Source organism: Megascapheus bottae, chromosome 15 (assembly GCF_031878675.1).
Source record: "Megascapheus bottae isolate mThoBot1 chromosome 15, mThoBot2.hap1, whole genome shotgun sequence".
In the NCBI taxonomy this organism is placed as follows: domain Eukaryota; kingdom Metazoa; phylum Chordata; class Mammalia; order Rodentia; family Geomyidae; genus Megascapheus; species Megascapheus bottae.
The window spans coordinates 44,754,449-44,772,953 of record NC_143523.1 but is presented as its reverse complement, the minus strand read 5'-3'; the positions used below and the strand labels follow the sequence as shown (position 1 = coordinate 44,772,953).

At 41.7% G+C, this 18,505-nt stretch overlaps 1 protein-coding gene across 1 annotated transcript in view; it reads left to right on the top strand.

Annotated features, from left to right (window-relative positions):
* Ascc1 (activating signal cointegrator 1 complex subunit 1) overlaps positions 1-18,169 on the top strand; it is an 86,051-nt gene extending 67,882 nt beyond the window's left edge. The window contains exons 9-10 of the mRNA XM_090346506.1: positions 15,934-16,085; positions 17,833-18,169. Coding sequence (XP_090202632.1) covers positions 15,934-16,050 — 117 coding nt within the window. The 3' untranslated portion in view covers positions 16,051-16,085; positions 17,833-18,169. The remainder of the gene's footprint in view (positions 1-15,933; positions 16,086-17,832) is intronic.
* Positions 18,170-18,505: the final 336 nt, after the last annotated feature.

Genomic DNA, 18,505 nt, shown 5'->3' with positions numbered 1-18,505 from the left:
TATTAGCCTTCTTTCTACTGGGTCTCTAAATGTATTGGGAGGGGTAGTTCACTATGAAATGAGGTAGTTTATGGCTCAATATAGTGGTGGTGGTTATTTTTGAGATAAGATCACTCTATGTAGCCCAGTCTAGCCTCAAAGTCATGATTTCCCTGCTTCAACCTCCTAAGTGTGAGGTTTATAGGTATGTACCACAATGCTTATTTGATGTAAAATATATAGAAGATTTACTATCTTAATCTTTTTTTTTTTTTTTTTTTGGTGGGTCATGGGGCTTGAACTCGGCATGGGCGCCGTCCCTGAGCTCTTCAGGTTAAGGCTACTGTCCTAACCCTGGGCCTGCACGTTGTCCTTGAGCTCTTCAGCTCAAGGCTAATGCCCTAACCTGGAGCCAATCTGTACTTCCTAGAGGTTAATTGGAAATAAGAGTCTCAGGTCCTTTTGTTCCCAGGCTGGCTTTGAACCTTGATCCTCAGATTCAGCCTGCTGAGTAGCTAGGCTTACAGGCGTGAAGGCTGGCTTCATCTTAATCTTTTTAAGTAGATTTAATGGCATTAAGTATAGTATACTACCCATCACCACTGTTTGTCCAGAAAGTTGTATCACTCCAAGTGGAAACTCTACCCCTTAAAAACAACAACCATCTACTTCCATATCTCTCAGCATCTGGTAACTACTATTCAACTTCCTGTCTCTATGAATTTGGTTAGTCTAGATATTGCATGTAGTAGAATCATGCACTTGTCCTTTTGCTGTCTGGCTTATTCCACCTAGCATTTTTCAGGGATCCTTCTGTGCTGTGGCATGGACAAGATTTCATTGCTTTCAAAGCTGTGTAATTGTAGTATAGATTCCAGATGTGTGAACAAACCAGAAACAGGATGCAAATCTGGACCCAGAAATGGTGACAGGGCACCCATCCTCTTTGAAGCAGCCTACTGTTGAGAGACAAAACTGAGGACAGCATGTTGGATAGGACAGTTTTGTGTCAGCAGTATTTATTCCAGGTTTTGGAAGGCACTAATGGAGAAGGGCAGGTGAAATGAGGTTTACAGTGCCACAAAGCCATGCCTTATGAAGTGACCCTATCTTTCCCATATCCCAGCTATGAAATAGTTTAGAACTAGTGCTCATGTGAGCATAATTATTATAAATTAAAAGCCAGTGAGAAAGCAGTCAATAATATAAATCAACCAGAACTCCAATTTAGAATTTACTTTTCCAGTTGTAGGGTAAAATATATGCCAAGTTCTTGGCATCATCTTCTGGGCATGCTTGGGTCTGGTCACCCTCCTCCCTTCCCAACCCTTGCCTGACATCTGGCAGCATCAGCCTACAGTGGAAGGATGCTGTCTGAGCCAGACCATAGAAACAGTGTCACAGACTATAAAGCTGTGGGTGCTGCCAAAGGCATGTTTCCTATAGCTCTGACACCCTATGATGTTATTTCATGTCTTCTTATCTAATGAAGTGACTGACTTGAAAATACCTTAGTTGATCAGCTCATGGCAGTCTGTCTCCCATCTTGGAAGAGGCCATTATTTGAGTAGCTGTTATTCCTAAATGTCCACACTATCTCCTTTGCTGCTGTTTTCTACAGCTGTCTGCTTTGATCTTTAACTTCTGGATGCTTTCACCATGCTCTAGAAGTTGGAGCAGAGGCAGGCTGAGCCTCATGGCCTGCTTTTCCTCCATGTAGCCTTGCTACAACAGTTAGCCTGGGATGATGTCCCAGCCTCCCCAAACCCTAGTCAGTAAGTCACCTCTGCTATTGTCTCCTGCGTGCCGCCCCCCCCATCCACTTCTGCTGACTTGCATTTCCTTTCTATACCATGCCTTGTGAAGATCAAACACATTTCTTTTGTTGCATTTGTTTGAGAGATCATTATGAATAATGTCTGAGGGAAAGTAAGCAGACAGGAAATAGAAAATAAGTGTAGAAGCAAATTTAAAAGAGAATGAGGAGTTCACAGGAAAACGGTCTGCAAGAACCTCATCTAGGCCAGTGCTGAAAGGGCACCCAGGCAGGTGGTCTCAGTCTTAGGGGTTGAGCCAGCAGCCATCTGTGCAGTTTTATCCTGAAGAGGCTGTTAGATCCATGGCCTGAGGCAGGGATTTCTGGATAAGAAATTTTGCAGCAGACAGAAGTCCCAGTGGCCCATCTCTTATGCCAGTTCACTGGCTGCTGTGGAACGGGGCTCCTGTGTGCATCCAAGCCAAGCTCCCCAGCCCTGTCAGCAGGTCCCTGTCTCCTCTGCTTCCTCCTACCTCATGTTTTCTTGCTGCTTTTCAAAATGGAAAGGTTCTTCAGAGAGGGAAAGTCCCTTGGCATTCTGAATATTGAGGTGCTCAGCAGAACTGTTTGGCATCCTGTTTGTATATAGCAGTTTTAATTCACTTTGTAATAGATCATTTGGCCTTACCAGCAGAGTCTTAAACTTGATAATCCTTACATCAGCAGTGAAGCACAGGCCAAACCTCCAAAAGTGCAACCCTGAGCAATTACTTGAAGGGGGTTTAAAAACTTCATTTTCTGGTTTGTGTGTTGCTTCCCTGGGTCAGGTGGTTAACATTCTTTATGTACAAACACAGACAGAATGACCTGAGGAAGTTCTTGGTTCTCTTCTGTACTAGGAATGCCATCTCAGTAGGGGAGAAAGGACTCAGCTCTGGGGACACTTGGCACTTTGGTACTGTTTTAATGGTTGTACATGAAGGAGTCATATGCTGAAGGCTTGAAGTTTGCAGCTGTTCCATGATAAACACACACAGCATTTTGCTTCTTCCTTTAGAGCAAGCAACAATGATAAAAATCATTCCTTCACCGTGTGGCCTTGGCCTTGCTCTTTGGATCTGAGGTACCCCACCCGTGCTATTCAAGTACATTATTTCTTTTCTTTCGTTTTTTTATTGGCTGTTATTAGTTATTATAATTGACTCTCATACTGCTGAGATTTTATTTTATTTTATTTTATTTTTGGTGTCAGTCCTGGGCTTGAGCTCAGGGCCTGAGCACTGTCATTGGACTTTCTCAAGGCTAGATAGAGCTCTACCACTTGAGCCTCAGCACCACTTATGGCTTTTTTCTATGTATGTGGTACTGAGGAATTGAACCTGGGTCTTCATGCATGCTAGGTAAGCACTCTACCACTAGGCCAAACTTCCAGCCCCACTACTGAGAATTTAGAGTAAAAGTGACATCTTTTAAAAAATTAGGGTTGTATTTGGAGATGACTCCAGGATGATTAACTCCCTCCAAGCAGCAGTTCCTGTATTAGTCTTTAAAAAGGCATATAGTTCCACATGACCAGATTATGACTGTGGAGACTAGAAGCTGTTAAAGAGTCCCTAATAAACCTTATTCTTTTCTTTTAAGTATTCTTTTCTTGGATTCAGGAGTCATCATTAGAGGTTGCAGTCACTGAATAACAGTAATAATCAAAGCTTGCCCTAGCTTGGGTTTAGGATGCCCTCGAGGCCCATTTGTTAAAGTGCAGTCTCTAGCCTGCAGTAGTACTGTTGAGAGATAGAGAAACCTTTAGCAGGTGGGACCACTTTGAGGTTGGGTCATTTAAAGGATGCCCTTAAAAGGGAACATTGGGGTCCTGATTCCCCTTATTTCTCTCTACTTTCCTGGCTGCCATATAATGTACTACCACTATAGTGTGCTGTGTTGACAGAGACCCAAAGCAGTGATCAGATGACCATGGACCAAAACCTCTGAAACTACGAGCCAAAATAATCTTTTTATTCTTTTAAGTTGATTCCTTCAGGTATTTTGTAACAGCAATGGAAAGCTAACCCAGAGCTCAGAATTACTTCTTACAACTTTTTCTTTCTGTAAATAGAGAACATTTTTGTAAAGATACTGCCCCTGTTTTAAAATAGAGGAATTGAGGGGAAGAATTCTTGGGTGTGTAGTCGATGATAGGAGAGCATTAAGTCCAATTTTCCCCAAGAACCTATTTTCTCCTTTCAAAAAACCTATTTTTCCTTTTCCTTTTTATTTTTGAAGTGATGGGGATTAAACCCATCACATGTAGGCAAGCGTTCTTATCACTGAACTCCATCTCCAGCCCACATAAATTTCTATTTTTTATTTCTGAGTGAAGAGTATCTATTGTATCTATGTGTATGTGTGGAGGAACACTGCTTACCTTAAGGAAAATAGTCTCAATTATGGTCTTTTGCGATGACAGAAAGAGTCCATCTAAGTACAAAATATACAGCTAGTTTTTAATTTTTAGATGTGCCTTGTCTTCATTTCCTTGTCACTTGCTGTCCTCAGAAGAGCCAAAAGAGAAGGATACATACAGAGAGAAGGATTTGAATGGCTGGTACCTTGGCAGAAACTATTTAGGTTTGAGGAACTTTAATAAACAGAACTTTGAGGTAAAACTTATTTGTGGGGGAAAAAAAGAAGGGACCAGGAGCATGGCCTAGTGGTAGAGTGCTTGCCTAGCATGCATGAAGACCCGGGTAGGGCTCTAGCCTTGGGAATGCCCAAGGACAGCGCTTAGGCCCTGAGTTTAAGACCCAGGACTGGCAAAAAAGAAAAGGAAAAAAAAAGCCATGTGCTGTGGTTCACAACTGTAATCCTAGCTACTCAGGAGGCTGAGATGTGAGGATCAGGGTTCGAAGTCAGCCCTAGCACAAAAGACTGTGATATTCTCATCTCCACTTAACCACTGGAAAAGTGGAAGTGGTGTTGTAGCTCAAGGGTAGAGTAGTAGCCTTGAGCTGAAGAGCTCAGGGATAGCACCCAGAACCAGAGTCCAAGCCTCATGACCGACAGAAAAAGAAAAGAAAATTATTTGTGATCTTCTCCCTCCCTCCCTCCCTCCCTCCCTCCCTCCCTCCCTCCCTCCCTCCCTTCCTTCCTTTATTTTTCTTTTGTCAGTAGTGAGTTTGAACTTGGTGCCTGGGTGCTGACCCTAAGCTCTTTGCTCAAGGTTAACACACTACCTCTTTATGCCACACCACTACTTCTGGTTTTCTGTAAGTTACTTGAAGATAAGACTTTCACAGACTTTCCTAGGCTGGCTTTGAACCACAATCCTTAGATCCCATCTTCCTAAGTAGCTTAGATTAGAGGCATGAGCCACAGAGCCAAGCTTGGAAAGAACATGTCTTATTCAAAACATAGCAATCTCTAAACCAATGGAACACTTCTTTAATTATATATGCATAGCCTAATGATGGAACTTCTTCCCTATTTGACATTCTTTAGTACAGATTTATTATTCCAGTTGAGAAACATATATCTACTGTTTTATGGTCCTGGCCTTCTACTGGCCAGTGTTCTAGATGTGGTCCCAGAAACTGTTAAACTATTTCACAGAGTAAGTGGTACTAGAACACAGCACAATGTTACTGCTATGTCTGTTTCTTATCTTTTAGGTGGGATTGATATGCTTACCTCTGGTTCACATCACTGCAATGTTTGAAGGGCTAATGAGTTGGGCTTTGTAAAATACTTTAGATCCTTAGATGAAAGGTGTTATTTAATCACAGCAAGACTGTACTGGGAGTGCCTTCCCAAAGAGCTCAAAGTGTTTGTCAGACTCCTTATTCATCTTACCATCCCAGGTAGGGAGGTAAGTGGTTAAGTGTTATGATTAAGTATAAAATAGTGTTATTACTGTTACTTTTATCTGTAAACAGGGTAATTGTGCGAGTATAAGTTGGTAAAACAGATTGTGAAAGAAAATCACTGGAGAAACTTCAAAGTAACATACATTTACCATTCCTGTTTGCCCTACTTTGGATTTCAAAAGTCTAATTGCATATGTGAAAACAATAGACAGTACCTTTTCTAAGGGACTGGGATCCAATTTTTCCTTCAGATATTTGCATTAGCCAAACCTGTTAGTTGTACTTGTTTTCTGTTGCAACAAATACTTAATTCACATAGAATGGTTAAGAATAAATGAGTGAAGAGTGACTGATACATTATAAAGAAGTTGAATGTTTTTATTTATTCATCTTTTTATTTTATTCATTTATTTATTTTGGTGCTGGGGATCAAGCTCAGAGCCTTTATATGATAAACAGGTACCTTACCAGTGAGCTATATTTTGAATCCTCATTTTGGACTTTAAAATTCCCTTTTATTTTTTTCTTTTGAAGTTGGGTTGGGACAGAATATAGCTACCTGAGGCCACCGAGACTGAGAAGTAGATTTTCAGGGATCGTTGGAACTGGAGGTGAGATGTGGCTCAAGTGGTAGAGCACCAGCTATGAGCATAAAAATCCAGCAAGAAGCTCAAGGCCCTGAGTTCAAGCCCCAGTGCTAGTAGCCCCACCCAATAACCCCCCAAAAAGAAATCAAGGATCTTTAAGGAGGGTGACTGCTATTTTGTCTAAGACTAAAGAAAGAGAATGAACCCTCCTTTGAAAATCAAGAGTGAGGCATGGACCCCTAATAGGTTTGAGTTTGCATTGTGCTGTTAGGGATTGACCTTTCATTTGGCTTTATAGCTTGAAGTCACAGACAAAAGAAGTTCTTCCACACAGTCCTCCCTTTCCTGTATGAGATTTACATTTTCATTTTGGCAGCCTTTTTGAATTTGGTGCTCTTTTTTTCTGGTCTTGACGGTTGTGCCACCAGGCATGGGAGAAGGGCATTGAAGGTCTGAAGTAAACACAAGGAAAAATGAGCAAAGTAGCTCCTATATCTTAATCTTTGTTTTCTTTCCGTGTATGTCACTGCATTGCCAGAAATCACTGCTGCTTTTTGTTTGTTTGTTTGTTTGTTTGTTTATTGCCAGTCCTGGGCCTTGAACTCAGGGCCTGAGCACTATCCTTGGGCTTTCTCAAGGCTAGAACTCTACCACTTGAGCCACAGCACCATTTCTGGCTTTTTTCTATGCATGTAGTACCAAGAAATCAAACCCGGGTCTTTGTGCATGCTAGGCAAGTATTCTGTCTCTAGGCTAAACTCCTGGCTGCATGGCCAGAAATCAATAATTCACCCTGTGATCTCCTTATGAAGCAACCATGTGTACAAGTTGAGAACAGTACCCCTTGTAGAGCATGGAGCAAGGGACCCCATGGTGGGTTTTACCTTGTCATGAAAACCTTTAGTTTTAACCTTTCATCTTACTGGTCCTCAACACTGTCTCTTTTTTTTTTTTTTGGTTGGAGTGATGTATATAGTTACATTTGTCAGGTAGTAGTACATTACTACTTGAACATTGATACTCCTTCCCATTTTTTTTTTTTTTGCCAGTCGTGGGGCTTGAACTCAGGGCCTGAGCACTGTCCTTGGGCTTTCTCAAGGCTAGAGCTCTACCACTTGAGCCTCAGCACCACTTCTGGCTTTTTTCTATGTATTTGGTACCAAGGAATTGAACCCGGCTCTTCATGCACGCTAAGCAAGCACTCTACCACTAGGCCAAACTTCCAGCCTCACCCCTTCCCATTTTTATTCTCCCACTTTCCCTCCCCCCTCAACTCTGCCTTTACTTGCTGATATAAAAAGTTTAGTTTTCTAATAATATTATGATTCCCCAGTATAAAAGGGCTAGGTGTATTACCATTTTAAAATATCTTTCTTAGATATTATATTTTCTTCTTAAATTGTCCAAATTACTAGTTGTTATAGACTAGTGATATCACAAATACTGACAATTTTAACTCCTATTTTTAGTTCCTTACCAAATATTTGTGGCCTTAGTGGAGCTGTTCATTGTTAAGTTCCTTTACAGTAAGTTAAAAAAAGAAAGGACACACACACACACACACACACACACACACACACACACGGCTTCCATTTGAGGATATGTCAGAAAAAAATGTTTTCAGAAGAAAATGGTTTAAGGTTTCAAAACCCCCAAGGGAACTGTTATAAAACTACAGAGTAGAGGAAAAATTCAACCTGCCTTAAATATCTTTGTAGACTCTTTTGAATTTAATTTTTTTCCCAGCTAGAGCTATTATTTTCTAAACAATAGAACATTTTACTCTTCACATGCTACTTTAGGTTAGAAAGAACAACTATGTTCCTTTTTTTTTTTTTAAGCATGCAGTTTAAGGTTTTCCCTCTCATTCAGGTACCTAGCTAAATGGAGCAATTTAGTTGATTTGTGCTCATTTTCATTGAGAATTAAATTAAATCTTGCAGCTAGCTAGAGCCATCTAACTTGGAACTTGTGCTTTTCCGTCTTTGGGAGCTAACTGGACATTGCTCCTGGCCGTGCTTAGTGGAGCCACTGTATAGTGGGCTGACCTCATATAGGGTGATGGAGTACAGAGGCTAAGGGTCAGATTCTCCAGGCACACTGGTGGGGTAATTCTCAAGTTTCCCCATTACTTGGCAAGAAAGGAAAGATTTATTTTCTTTTTTTTCCCTAGGCTTTATTTTTTTTTAAATTATTTTATTGGTGTTATAAAGGTATACAGAGGGGGTATAATTACATAAGTCAGGCAAAGTGTACATTGCTTGGATAGGGCTGTAGCCTTGAGCTGAAGAGCTCAGGGACAATGCTCAGCCTTAGAGTTCAAGCCCCACGACTGACAAAAAAAAAAAAAAAAAGAGTACATTTCTTTTTGGACAACATCACCCCTTCCCTCATTATCTAGGTTTTGTCACCAAGTTTTGGCCCTGAATTGAGACCTTTATCTATCTTACAATTGTGGAGCCAAAACCATGGTACCTATTGAATACAAAAGTAGACTTTTATTCTGGGCCAAGAAAAGGAGAAATGGGAGATAAACTCATACTTCATCTTCTCCACACAGTGAGAGTCAGAAGGTTATAGATACAGGATATAAGAATCGAGCTCAACAGACTAATAAAGGGAAGGAATATTCTTTTTTTTCTTTTTTCTTTTTGTAATGGGCAGAGATTTTCCAGGAAATTGAATGATTCATTTCTTCTCCCTTTTTCCTCTTTCTCTTTCTCCTCCCTCCTCTTAGGTTTTTAAGACAGGCTTTAACCTCCCAATTACTGGGAACAGAAGCATGTACCACCATGCCAGGCATTTTCACTTCTTCTAAGATTTGTTCTGTCAGTCATGGCAGTTGTCAACTGTAATGGTTGTGTGTCATTGAGCACAGATGATTAAAACGAAGCTAGAGGTTGTTTGACATTACTAGGCAGCAATATTAGATTCAACCAGTTTCTACTTGCTCACCTGAGGAAGGACTATGGCTTTCAGGCCTCCTGTTCTCAAAGATAAACAGAAGAGAACTAGGATGAGGCAGAAATTTAGCTAGAAGAAGTAGATTACAGGAGATTAAAGAAGGTAATAATACAAGGCTGAGCCCTGTAACAAAAGACAGATTCCTAAGAGAAGAAGCATTCAGGGTGTTACATGACACAGAGCCCTCAGAAATGGACTGAGAGAAACATGCAAACTTAACATTTCTGTTCTTGGAGTTTTTTTTTTTATTAGGTTTGATGAAAGTTAGACAATCATGAAGAAATATACTTGAGTACTAAAGAGTATGATTGGGGCCCAGAGTTTGACATAATGGTAGAGTACTTGCCTAGCATGCACTAAGACCCAGGTTTGATTCCTTGGTACCACATACATAGAAGAAAGCTGGAAATGGTGCTGTGTCTCCAATGATAGAGTTCTAGTCTTGAGAAAGCCCAAGAACAGTGATCAGGTCCTGAGTTCAAGCCAGGACTGCCCCCCCCCCAAAAAAAACAACAACAACAACAAAAAAAAAAAAAAAAAAAACCTAAAGGGCATGATCTTATGAAAGTAAACTGGAGAGAAGTTACTAGAGTAATAAAGCCAGTTTCTCCTCTGAAAGACTACTGAAATAAACCGAAAGTAGCCAAATTAATAGGAGAGAACTAATACAATTTTACTGATATGCACTGAACAAACGATGAAACATAAGGAGAGCTAGAGATACCTTCTGGAGAACAACCATGTCTGGACTCTTCCCTGGGCTGGGGTTCAGGGATGGTACAGCAAAGGCAATCTTGTGCTTGTGACATGTCTCTGGCAACCCCTCAGCTTCCGTCAAAAGAATCCATGAAAGGTCTGTGTGGGCCTAGAAGACTTTTCACCATTTATTTCTAGTGATGTGATGAGGTTCTTAGGGAAGAGGTTTAAGATTCTTCTTTTTGGAAGGAAAGAGAACTTCAGTGCCTGCTTTCAAGAGGAAACAAGGTGTGGCCCACTTTTAGCTCGAAGTTCTCAGCATTCCAAAGCACTGGACTTAGAGGGTGGTCTTCTGAGCCCCAGCATTCACAAGGCCTATTTGTTCAGACCTTTCTCTGTATTGGGTGTCTTTTGCAGGTAAAGATGTTTCTTTTCTTTCACATGTGAGAATGCACTTCATCATAGAGGACTTAAGGACCTACTTTGGGGGAGGAGGGTAGTGGAAGACACAGGAGCCCTGCTCCTGCCTCTCCCACAGATGCCACAGTGTGAACCCTAGTCACCCAGCGGTGTACCTTTTGGGCAAATTACTTCAGCCTTTCCAATCTCAGGCTCAGCTAGAAAAATGAGGATTCATAATTGCATCTGCTTCTTGAGGTTGTGAGGGTCATGGCCTGTCCTCAGCATAATGCTTGGCACCTAGGTTCAGTAAGTGTTCCATAAATGTTCACTCCGGCAGTCTAGTGCTGTTGTCAGTATTAATGTATTTTTATGGTTTACCTTCATTATCTTGTATATAAGTGTTGTACCAGGTCACTTTGTTTAAAAAAATCCTATTATGACAGATGAGAGTTTATAAAAAATTTAAATTTAAATTGATGCAGTGAGCACACTCCTACATAAAGTCAAAAGACAAGGGAAAACTGGGGGAAAATATAGGCATTCGTTTCCCTCAACGCAGAAGCCTGTAAAGCTCTTTCTGGTGACATAGTTATACCTAAGAGTGCTATGTATTTCATGTCTTATGCATATTCTCAGCACTGAGAAAAATCAAGTTGAATACAGGCTTGGGACATACAACCATAGTATGTAAAGATACCTAAATTTTATTGCCCTGTCAGAAATGCCCTGTGGCACACTCTGTTAACCTCAAGTGTTCCCTACCTTCTTCTCATACAGAAAGATGCTGAGTCTTCTCTGTGGCTTACTCCTGGTGTTTCACATCTGTCCCTGCCTTTCTTCCCTTTAGGACTGAGCTACTGCTACAGCCTTCTTGCTTTTCTCTTGTTTCTTTCCCCAGTCAGTGCAGTATACTGCATTGGGCCAATCTCCCAAATAAGCTTTCCATCAACCTGCTCTGAGGCCTTCAGTGGTTTCCCACCACTAGGATGAACTCATCATTTGTGAACATGACCTTCAAGGCTCCCCTCCATCTGTTTCTCCTTTCTTGTGCTTTCTTTACTGCTTCTTTTCAGGACCCCACCAAACATCTAAACTGCATAGCTCTGACCACCATAAGCATTTCCATCCCATCTCCTCCCTTGCAATGTTTCCTACTTCCTGGCTCAGTTCTGGTCTCTTCCAAATGGTTTTCCTAGGTACCCAGCCTTCAGCAGCCATTGTTTACTTGCTGTATTTATTGGCTGCCTGCATCTCATTGCACACTTAACTTTTGCTTCCTATTTTCTTTTTCTTTCTTGGCAATACTGAGGTTCAAACATGGGACCTTATGGTATTCTACAACTTAAGCCACACTAAGCTCTCCTTCTCTTCTTCCCTTCCTCTCATTCTTTCTTCTTCTTTGAGAAGAAGTCTTGCCATATGGAATCTGTCATACTCTATACTCCCAAGTGCCATGATTTACAGGTGTGCCATTGTGTTTAGATCTAGATTAAGTAGAATATACATGTATATGCAAAAGTGTAAAAATTAGTGAATAAACAACTCAGTGACTTTTCATAAGATGAACACGCCTATATTACTAGCATTCTTTCCTTCTGATATACACTCTGATTCCCTATAACCTGGGAGACAGGGCCTTATATGCTTGGCATAAAAACGTGTAAAACCAACACAAGTGTTACTCCATATCAGGGACTAGAGCTCAGTAAGGAATCTAGGCTTTGACAAGTAAGAACTAGCTAGAAACTAGGAGGGACACTTGAAATTTCCATTGCAATTACAAATTCTTTCTTGACAACTAGTTAGAATTGAGATACGTTTTCCAATCCCAACTTGGTTAAAGATACTATTTCAGTAAGTCCTATCCCAAATTCCTTGATGGTAACTTATGAATTAGATCTTTAAATCCAGTTTAGACAAGTACATGTTGTCCTTTTTCTCTTTTCAGACGTGGATGTACACAGACATCTACAGCATTAGTTTTAGTTGGCATTTTGCCCAACAAATATTTACTGATCACATGCCAACTGTGAGATACTGTTAGGGCAGGCAGTGAGGCTCAGCTCCTCTGTCTACAGCATTTAGACTGATGAGTCACTAGAAATAGCCATAGAACAGAAGAAGCTGCACACTAAAAATACAATAACTATGCAATAAAATAATGGAAAAAATGGTTCCTAAATCCTCTGCTACACAATCTTCACAAGCCCTCGGAGAACAAGGGCAGAGAGATGAGAAAAACTGTAATGAAGATGAGCAAATGAGCACTGAGCAGATGAGGGAAGTCTGCAGGAGAAAGCCACCTGATGAGATGTCATCAGAAAATAGAAAGAAGATTGCCACACGAAGGTAAAATGAGTGAAAGATTGTAGAGAGCAAGGGAATTTTTTTTGAGGGGGTCAGTCATAGGGCTTGAACTCTGGGCCTGGGCACTGTCCCTGAGCTCTTCAGCTGAAGGCTAACACACTACCACTGGAGCCACAGTATCACTTCCTCACTTCCGGTTTTCTAGTGGTGAATTGGAGATAAGAGTCTCACAGACTTTTGTGCCCAGGCAGGCTTTGAACCACAGTCTTCAGATCTCAGCCTTCGGAGTAGCTAGGATTACAGGCATGAGCCACCAGCGCCTGGCTTAGAAATTCTTAATTCCTGGTAGCATGTTACAGTTTGTAAGGTGCTTTTACTATTTGTCTTGCTTGATCTTTGCCCGTTGTGATGTCTTACCCACTTACAGGGTTGGCTCCATGACAGGAGTCATCATGAGTACCCAAAATATCTTGGAAGAATCTGTCTTCACTGGTGCCTGTGCTGGCCTTATTGTGGAGGATGACATTTTATTTTTAGTGTTCTTTCCCCTTTTTTGGTGCTGGTCCTAGGACTTCCATTTAGGGCCTGCAGGATACTTCCAGTTCTTCACTGTGGAGTTTTTCTGCTCAAGGCTAGTGCTCTACCACTTGAGTCACAGTCCTCTTACACTTTAGTGATTAACTGGAGATGAGTCAGACAGATTTTCCTGCCTGGGTTGGCTTTGAACCAGGATCCTCAGAGATTTCAGCCTCCTGAATAGCTAGGATTACAGATGTGGGGCACAAGTGCTGGCTTCAGTCTTCTCTTAATGTTTCCAGATACTGCTTTAGAAATAATATCCATCTAGCTAACTTAATTATCATCACAAGGTTACAATTTCCTTTCAATATGAATGAAGCAAGAGCCTCTCCCTGGCAAAGCATGCCATCTGGAGGTCCGCATAAAGCCAAGTGAAGTGATGGGCAGGACACTTCTCACTGTGGCGTCTCCATTGCTTGGAAATGTGAGTGAACACAGAAGGTAGAGAACCCATAGGCTGCCAGTCTTTTACAAAGTAACTTGCTGAAAGTGTTAGGAGCTCCCCCTTCACTTTGCTTTGTGTCTACTTAATATCTCATCTTGGTTATGTCTTTTCTGTACCTAGGAGGCTTCAGTTTGCAAAGCTATAAATCTTCCAGGCTCATTGACATGGCCTTCACTTCAAATTAATGTTCAGCAAAAGGATTAGCTGCTAACCATTTCAGGCTGAGTTCTTTACAGAAAAGAGTGAATATGCTTTGAGCAGGCTGTTTAAGCCAGGAAGAGAAGTTAATTGTGTAAATCAGTGCAGTGAGAGCTAGTCACTTTTCTGAAAGACAAGACAGTGCTACACAGAATGTCCAAATAGACCTTAGGGGTCAAGTTGATGTCATGTTAAAGAATCAATATTTACTGGGTTTTGTAAAGTTAGTCTTTAGTGAACCTCAAGCATTTTTTAAGCCATTAATTGTAAGGAGAGGAAAGACTCAGTGGCCAAAAGTTCATGGGTACAATATAAAAAATAAATGAAGAGACAAAAAAAAAAAATGAAGAGACAGTCAGGTGCCAGCATGTGAGAATCCCACCCTTAAGTTCCACGCCAGCATTCTTGAATTGTGCAGAGAAGCGGGGGAGGGAAAAGGAGGAAAATGAAGAGGAAAGAGTGAGCTTTCTTGAGAATCAATGGGGGCGGTCAGTCATGGGGCTTGAACTCAGGGCTCAGTGTGCTATTCCTGAGCTATTTGTGCCACAGTGCCACTTCCAGTTTTCTGGTGGTTAATTGGAGATAAGAGGCTCATGGATGGACTTTCCTACCTGTGATCCTCAGATCTCAGCCTTCTGAGTAGCTAGGGTTATAGGCATGGGCCACTGGCACTTGGCCTGATTTTCTTAAAAAAGAAATTCCTGCTTTTTATACTCTTTTTTTTTTCTTTTTCTTTCTTTCTTTTTTTTTTTTTTTTGCCAGTCCTGGGCTTGAGCTCAGGCCTGAGCACTGTCCTTGGGTTTTCTCAAGGCTAGAGCTCTACCACTTGAGCCTCAGCACCACTTCCAGCATTTTTTCTATGTATGTGGTACCGAGGAATTGAACCCAGGTCTTCATGCATGCTAGGCAAGCACTTTAACCACTAGGCCCAACTCCCGGCAATGCTTCTTATACTCTTATATCCAAGTGGTATGTTTTTATTTTCCTGGGATAAATTCTGATGTCCTTTCTGATTTTGCCTTGTAAGTGTGTTAATCACAAGGTCACATCTCCCTCTCTCCCTCTCTCCCTCCATACACTTGAAAGCTTTTATAAAGGGGAGGAGTGCAGGGAAGCACATTTACTTGAGCATGAAGGCCTTGAGTCCCATTTGGTGCAGGGATTTGATAAGCACTATCATTTACACTTGTTTTCTCACTGAGTAGTCTTCCTCTAGTCATTTTGTGTGTCTGAGTGCTGAGTCTTCCACTGGATTGTCCAAATCATTTGTGGGTCTAGAGCTACATCTTGTATTTATGGTAGTCATTGCTTTCTACTAAACGTTATTTACCAAGGTAAAGGGATGTGTTATATCATTTATCCTGGCTGTAACAAAATAGGATGCTAATGAGTGTGTCATGGTCAAATAGTGAAAGTCAGAGGGACTTGGGCAGTTCTTGATCATACCTTTTATTTTATTTTATTTTTTTTTTATGCCAGTCCTGGGCTTGGCTCAGGGCCTGAGCACTGTCCTTGGACTTTCTCAAGGCTAGAGCTCTACCACTTGAGCCTCAGCACCACTTCCAGCTTTTTTCTATGTATGTGGTACCAAGGAATCGAACCCGGGTCTTCGTGCATGCTAGGGAAGCACTTTAACCACTAGGCCAAACTCCCGGCCCTCATATCTGCTTTTAAAAGATACTTTTTTTTTGGGGGGGGGCTAGTCCTGGGGCTTGAACTCAGGGCCTGAGCATGGTCCTTGAGCTTTTCCCTCAAGGCTAGCGCTCTGCCACTTAAGCCACAGCACTACATCTGGGCTATTCTATGTATGTGGTACTAAGGAATCGAACCTGGATCTTCATACATGATAGGCAAACACTCCAGGATAAACTCCTGGCCCTGAAGATACGTTTTGACTTTGACTTTCTAGACCTTTTGCTGTATTGCATTTTGTCAGGGAAACTTTTTCAAGTTAATCAGAGAGAAGAACTGGCTGTTCTTTTCTCACTCTACTCTCATTCTTACTCTCCAGCATCATGATTCAAAATGAATACTGAGAAGAAAAAAAATATGAGAATTGGTTGCAGTTGCTGTGGTTTCATGTTTTTACAAGAGTGCTTAATATTTCCATCGGTTACTTTCAGTAGATACTCATCAGGGCTTTTAATTCTTCTATTTCAGTTGTTTGAGAACTTCTACTTTGGTTCCCTAAAGCTCAATTCCATTCACATCTCTCAGAGGTTCACCGTAGACAGCTTTGGGAACTATGCCTCCTGTGGACAAATTGACTTCTCCTGAGGCAGATCTTAAGAAGTGCTGGCAATCCTCACAAGGTATTGAAGAGAATGCTTACTTTAACCTGCCTGCAGGTGCATTGTGGGAACTTAGCTGCTGGTTTTCCCATTGCTCCACGGGTCATCAAGAGACACCACCCTGCAGTCCACTGCACTGTGCTTTTTTTTGGGGGGGGGTGGTTTGTTTTTCTTGTTGTTTTTTTTCAATGGTAAAGTATACATAGCATGAAATTTATTCTTAACTATTTTTAAGAATGTAGTTTAGTTTAATTAAAGTCATAAACAATGTCAATCATCACCACCGTCCATCTCCATAACCTTTTTATCTTGTAAAACATGAAACCGTACACTTTAACAGTAACTTCCCCATATCCTCTTCCCCAGCCCCTGACAACGGCAGGTGTACTCTGTCCATGAGGTGCCTAATCTGAGTGTTTCGAGAAGGGGAAGCATACTGTAGTTGTCTCTGTGACTAACCTATTTTACTTAGCATAATGTTCTCAAAACTCACCTATATACCTATACAGCATCATGGAACAGGATTTCTTCTTTTTTTTTTTCCCCCAGTCATGAGGCTTGAACTCAGGGCCTGGGCCCTGTTCCTGAGTTCAATGTTAGCGCCCTACCACTTCCAGGTTTTGAGTTGTTGATTAAAGATAAGAGTCTTATGGGGGACTTTCTTCCCTGGCTGGCTTTGAACCATGATGCTCAGATCTCAGCCTCCTCAGTAGTTAGGTTTATAAGAATGAGCCACTGGTGCCTAGCTAATATCCTTCCTTTTTAAAGATGACTGTGTTATGTGTATATACATACTACATTTTGTTTATCTATTCATCCGTGGTGGATGTTTGGGTGGCAAACGCCTTTCACTGTTGTGCTGCTATGAACATGGGAGTGCAGATATGTCTACCAAATCCTGTTTTCAGTTCCTTTCTTACCCAGAATTTATCCTTAACAAAATAACATTAACAAGCTGGATGCCAGACTCTCATGCCTGAGATTTGAGGCTCACAGTTCAAAGTCAAAGTCATCTGCAAGAGAAAGTCTGTGAGAGCCTTTTTTTTTTTTTTTTTTTTTTAGACTATGGGCCTGGGTGCTATCCCTGAGCTCTTCAGCTCAAGGCTACCACCTTAACCCTGGAGCCACAGCACCACTTCTGGTTTTCTAGTGGTTAATTGGAGATAAGAGTCTCAGGGTCTTTAGTGCCCAAGCTGGCTTTGAACTGTGATCCTCAGATCTCAGCCTCGTGAGTAGTTAGCATTACAAGAGTGAGCCACTGCACCTGGCTCTGTGAGAATCTTTTTTTTTTTTTTTTTTTTTTTTTTGCCGGTCCTGGGCTTGAGCTCAGTGCCTGAGCACTGTCCTTGGACTTTCTCAAGGCTAGAACTCTACCACTTGAACCTCAGCACCACTTCCAGCTTTTTCTATATATGTGGTACCAAGGAATCGAACCCGGGTCTTCGTGCATGCTAGGCAAGCACTTTAACCACTAGGCCAAGTTCCTGGCCCTCTGTGAGAGTCTTATCTCCAATTAACCACCAGAAAACCAGAAGTAGTGCTGTGTCTTAAAGTGGTAAAGCACAAGCCTTGAGCAAAAAGAGGTTAGGGACAGCATTCAGGCCTTGAGTTTAAGCCTCATGACTGATAATAAATAAAAAATAACAGTAACAGTTACTTTGCTTGCTCCGTCCATTTCCTTCTTAAATTATTTGCTGAGTTCTTGTTCCGCCACTACCCCACCTGTATGCTCCTGTGGCATTACAGCTCTTCTCTCTCTACTTCTCAGGGCAGTAGCAGAAGAAGCATGATGGCTGCAGAGAACTGTGCAGAGTTGCCTGGAAGCCTGTCCAGAGCCCAGAGCACTCAGGCAGATAGCGGGGAAGATGCTCCCAGCCTGGCTGTGACTCCAGCTGTCAGTCTTCCAGCTGCTCTCCTGTGGTGCCCTACTTCCCCTTGGTCTCTCTCATTTCTTCATTTCTTAGTCTTCTCTCCATTTTTAATGTGTGTTCTTTAAGTCTATTCCTGAACCCTTAGGATGGCTACATGATAAAGACTGTTGTAACACTCAGGGGTTTCTGGGGCATTGCAAAGATTTTTTTCTGAATAAACAAATCTCCGAAGTAGCTATGTTGTTTCCTGTTACTATTGCCACATACTTCTAGTTTGAATGTTGAAGGGGGACTGTGCAAAGCATAGCTGTGTCATTCACTGGAGACTTACCTCAGTATAAGTTTTCTTCCAAAGGCCTCCACTTTCTGCTGGTGCAATTCTCTTTTGGCTTGTGATTCAGCTCACCTCAGGTTGTTAGATGGTATGTGGGGATGAGTATTCCTGGGATGGCACCAAGTTGTGATGGGAACATACAGTTTAGTGCCCATCTTGCCCAGGCTGGCTTTGTACCACAATCCTCAGATCTCAGCCTCCTGATTAGCTAGGATTACAGGCGTGAGCCACCCCGC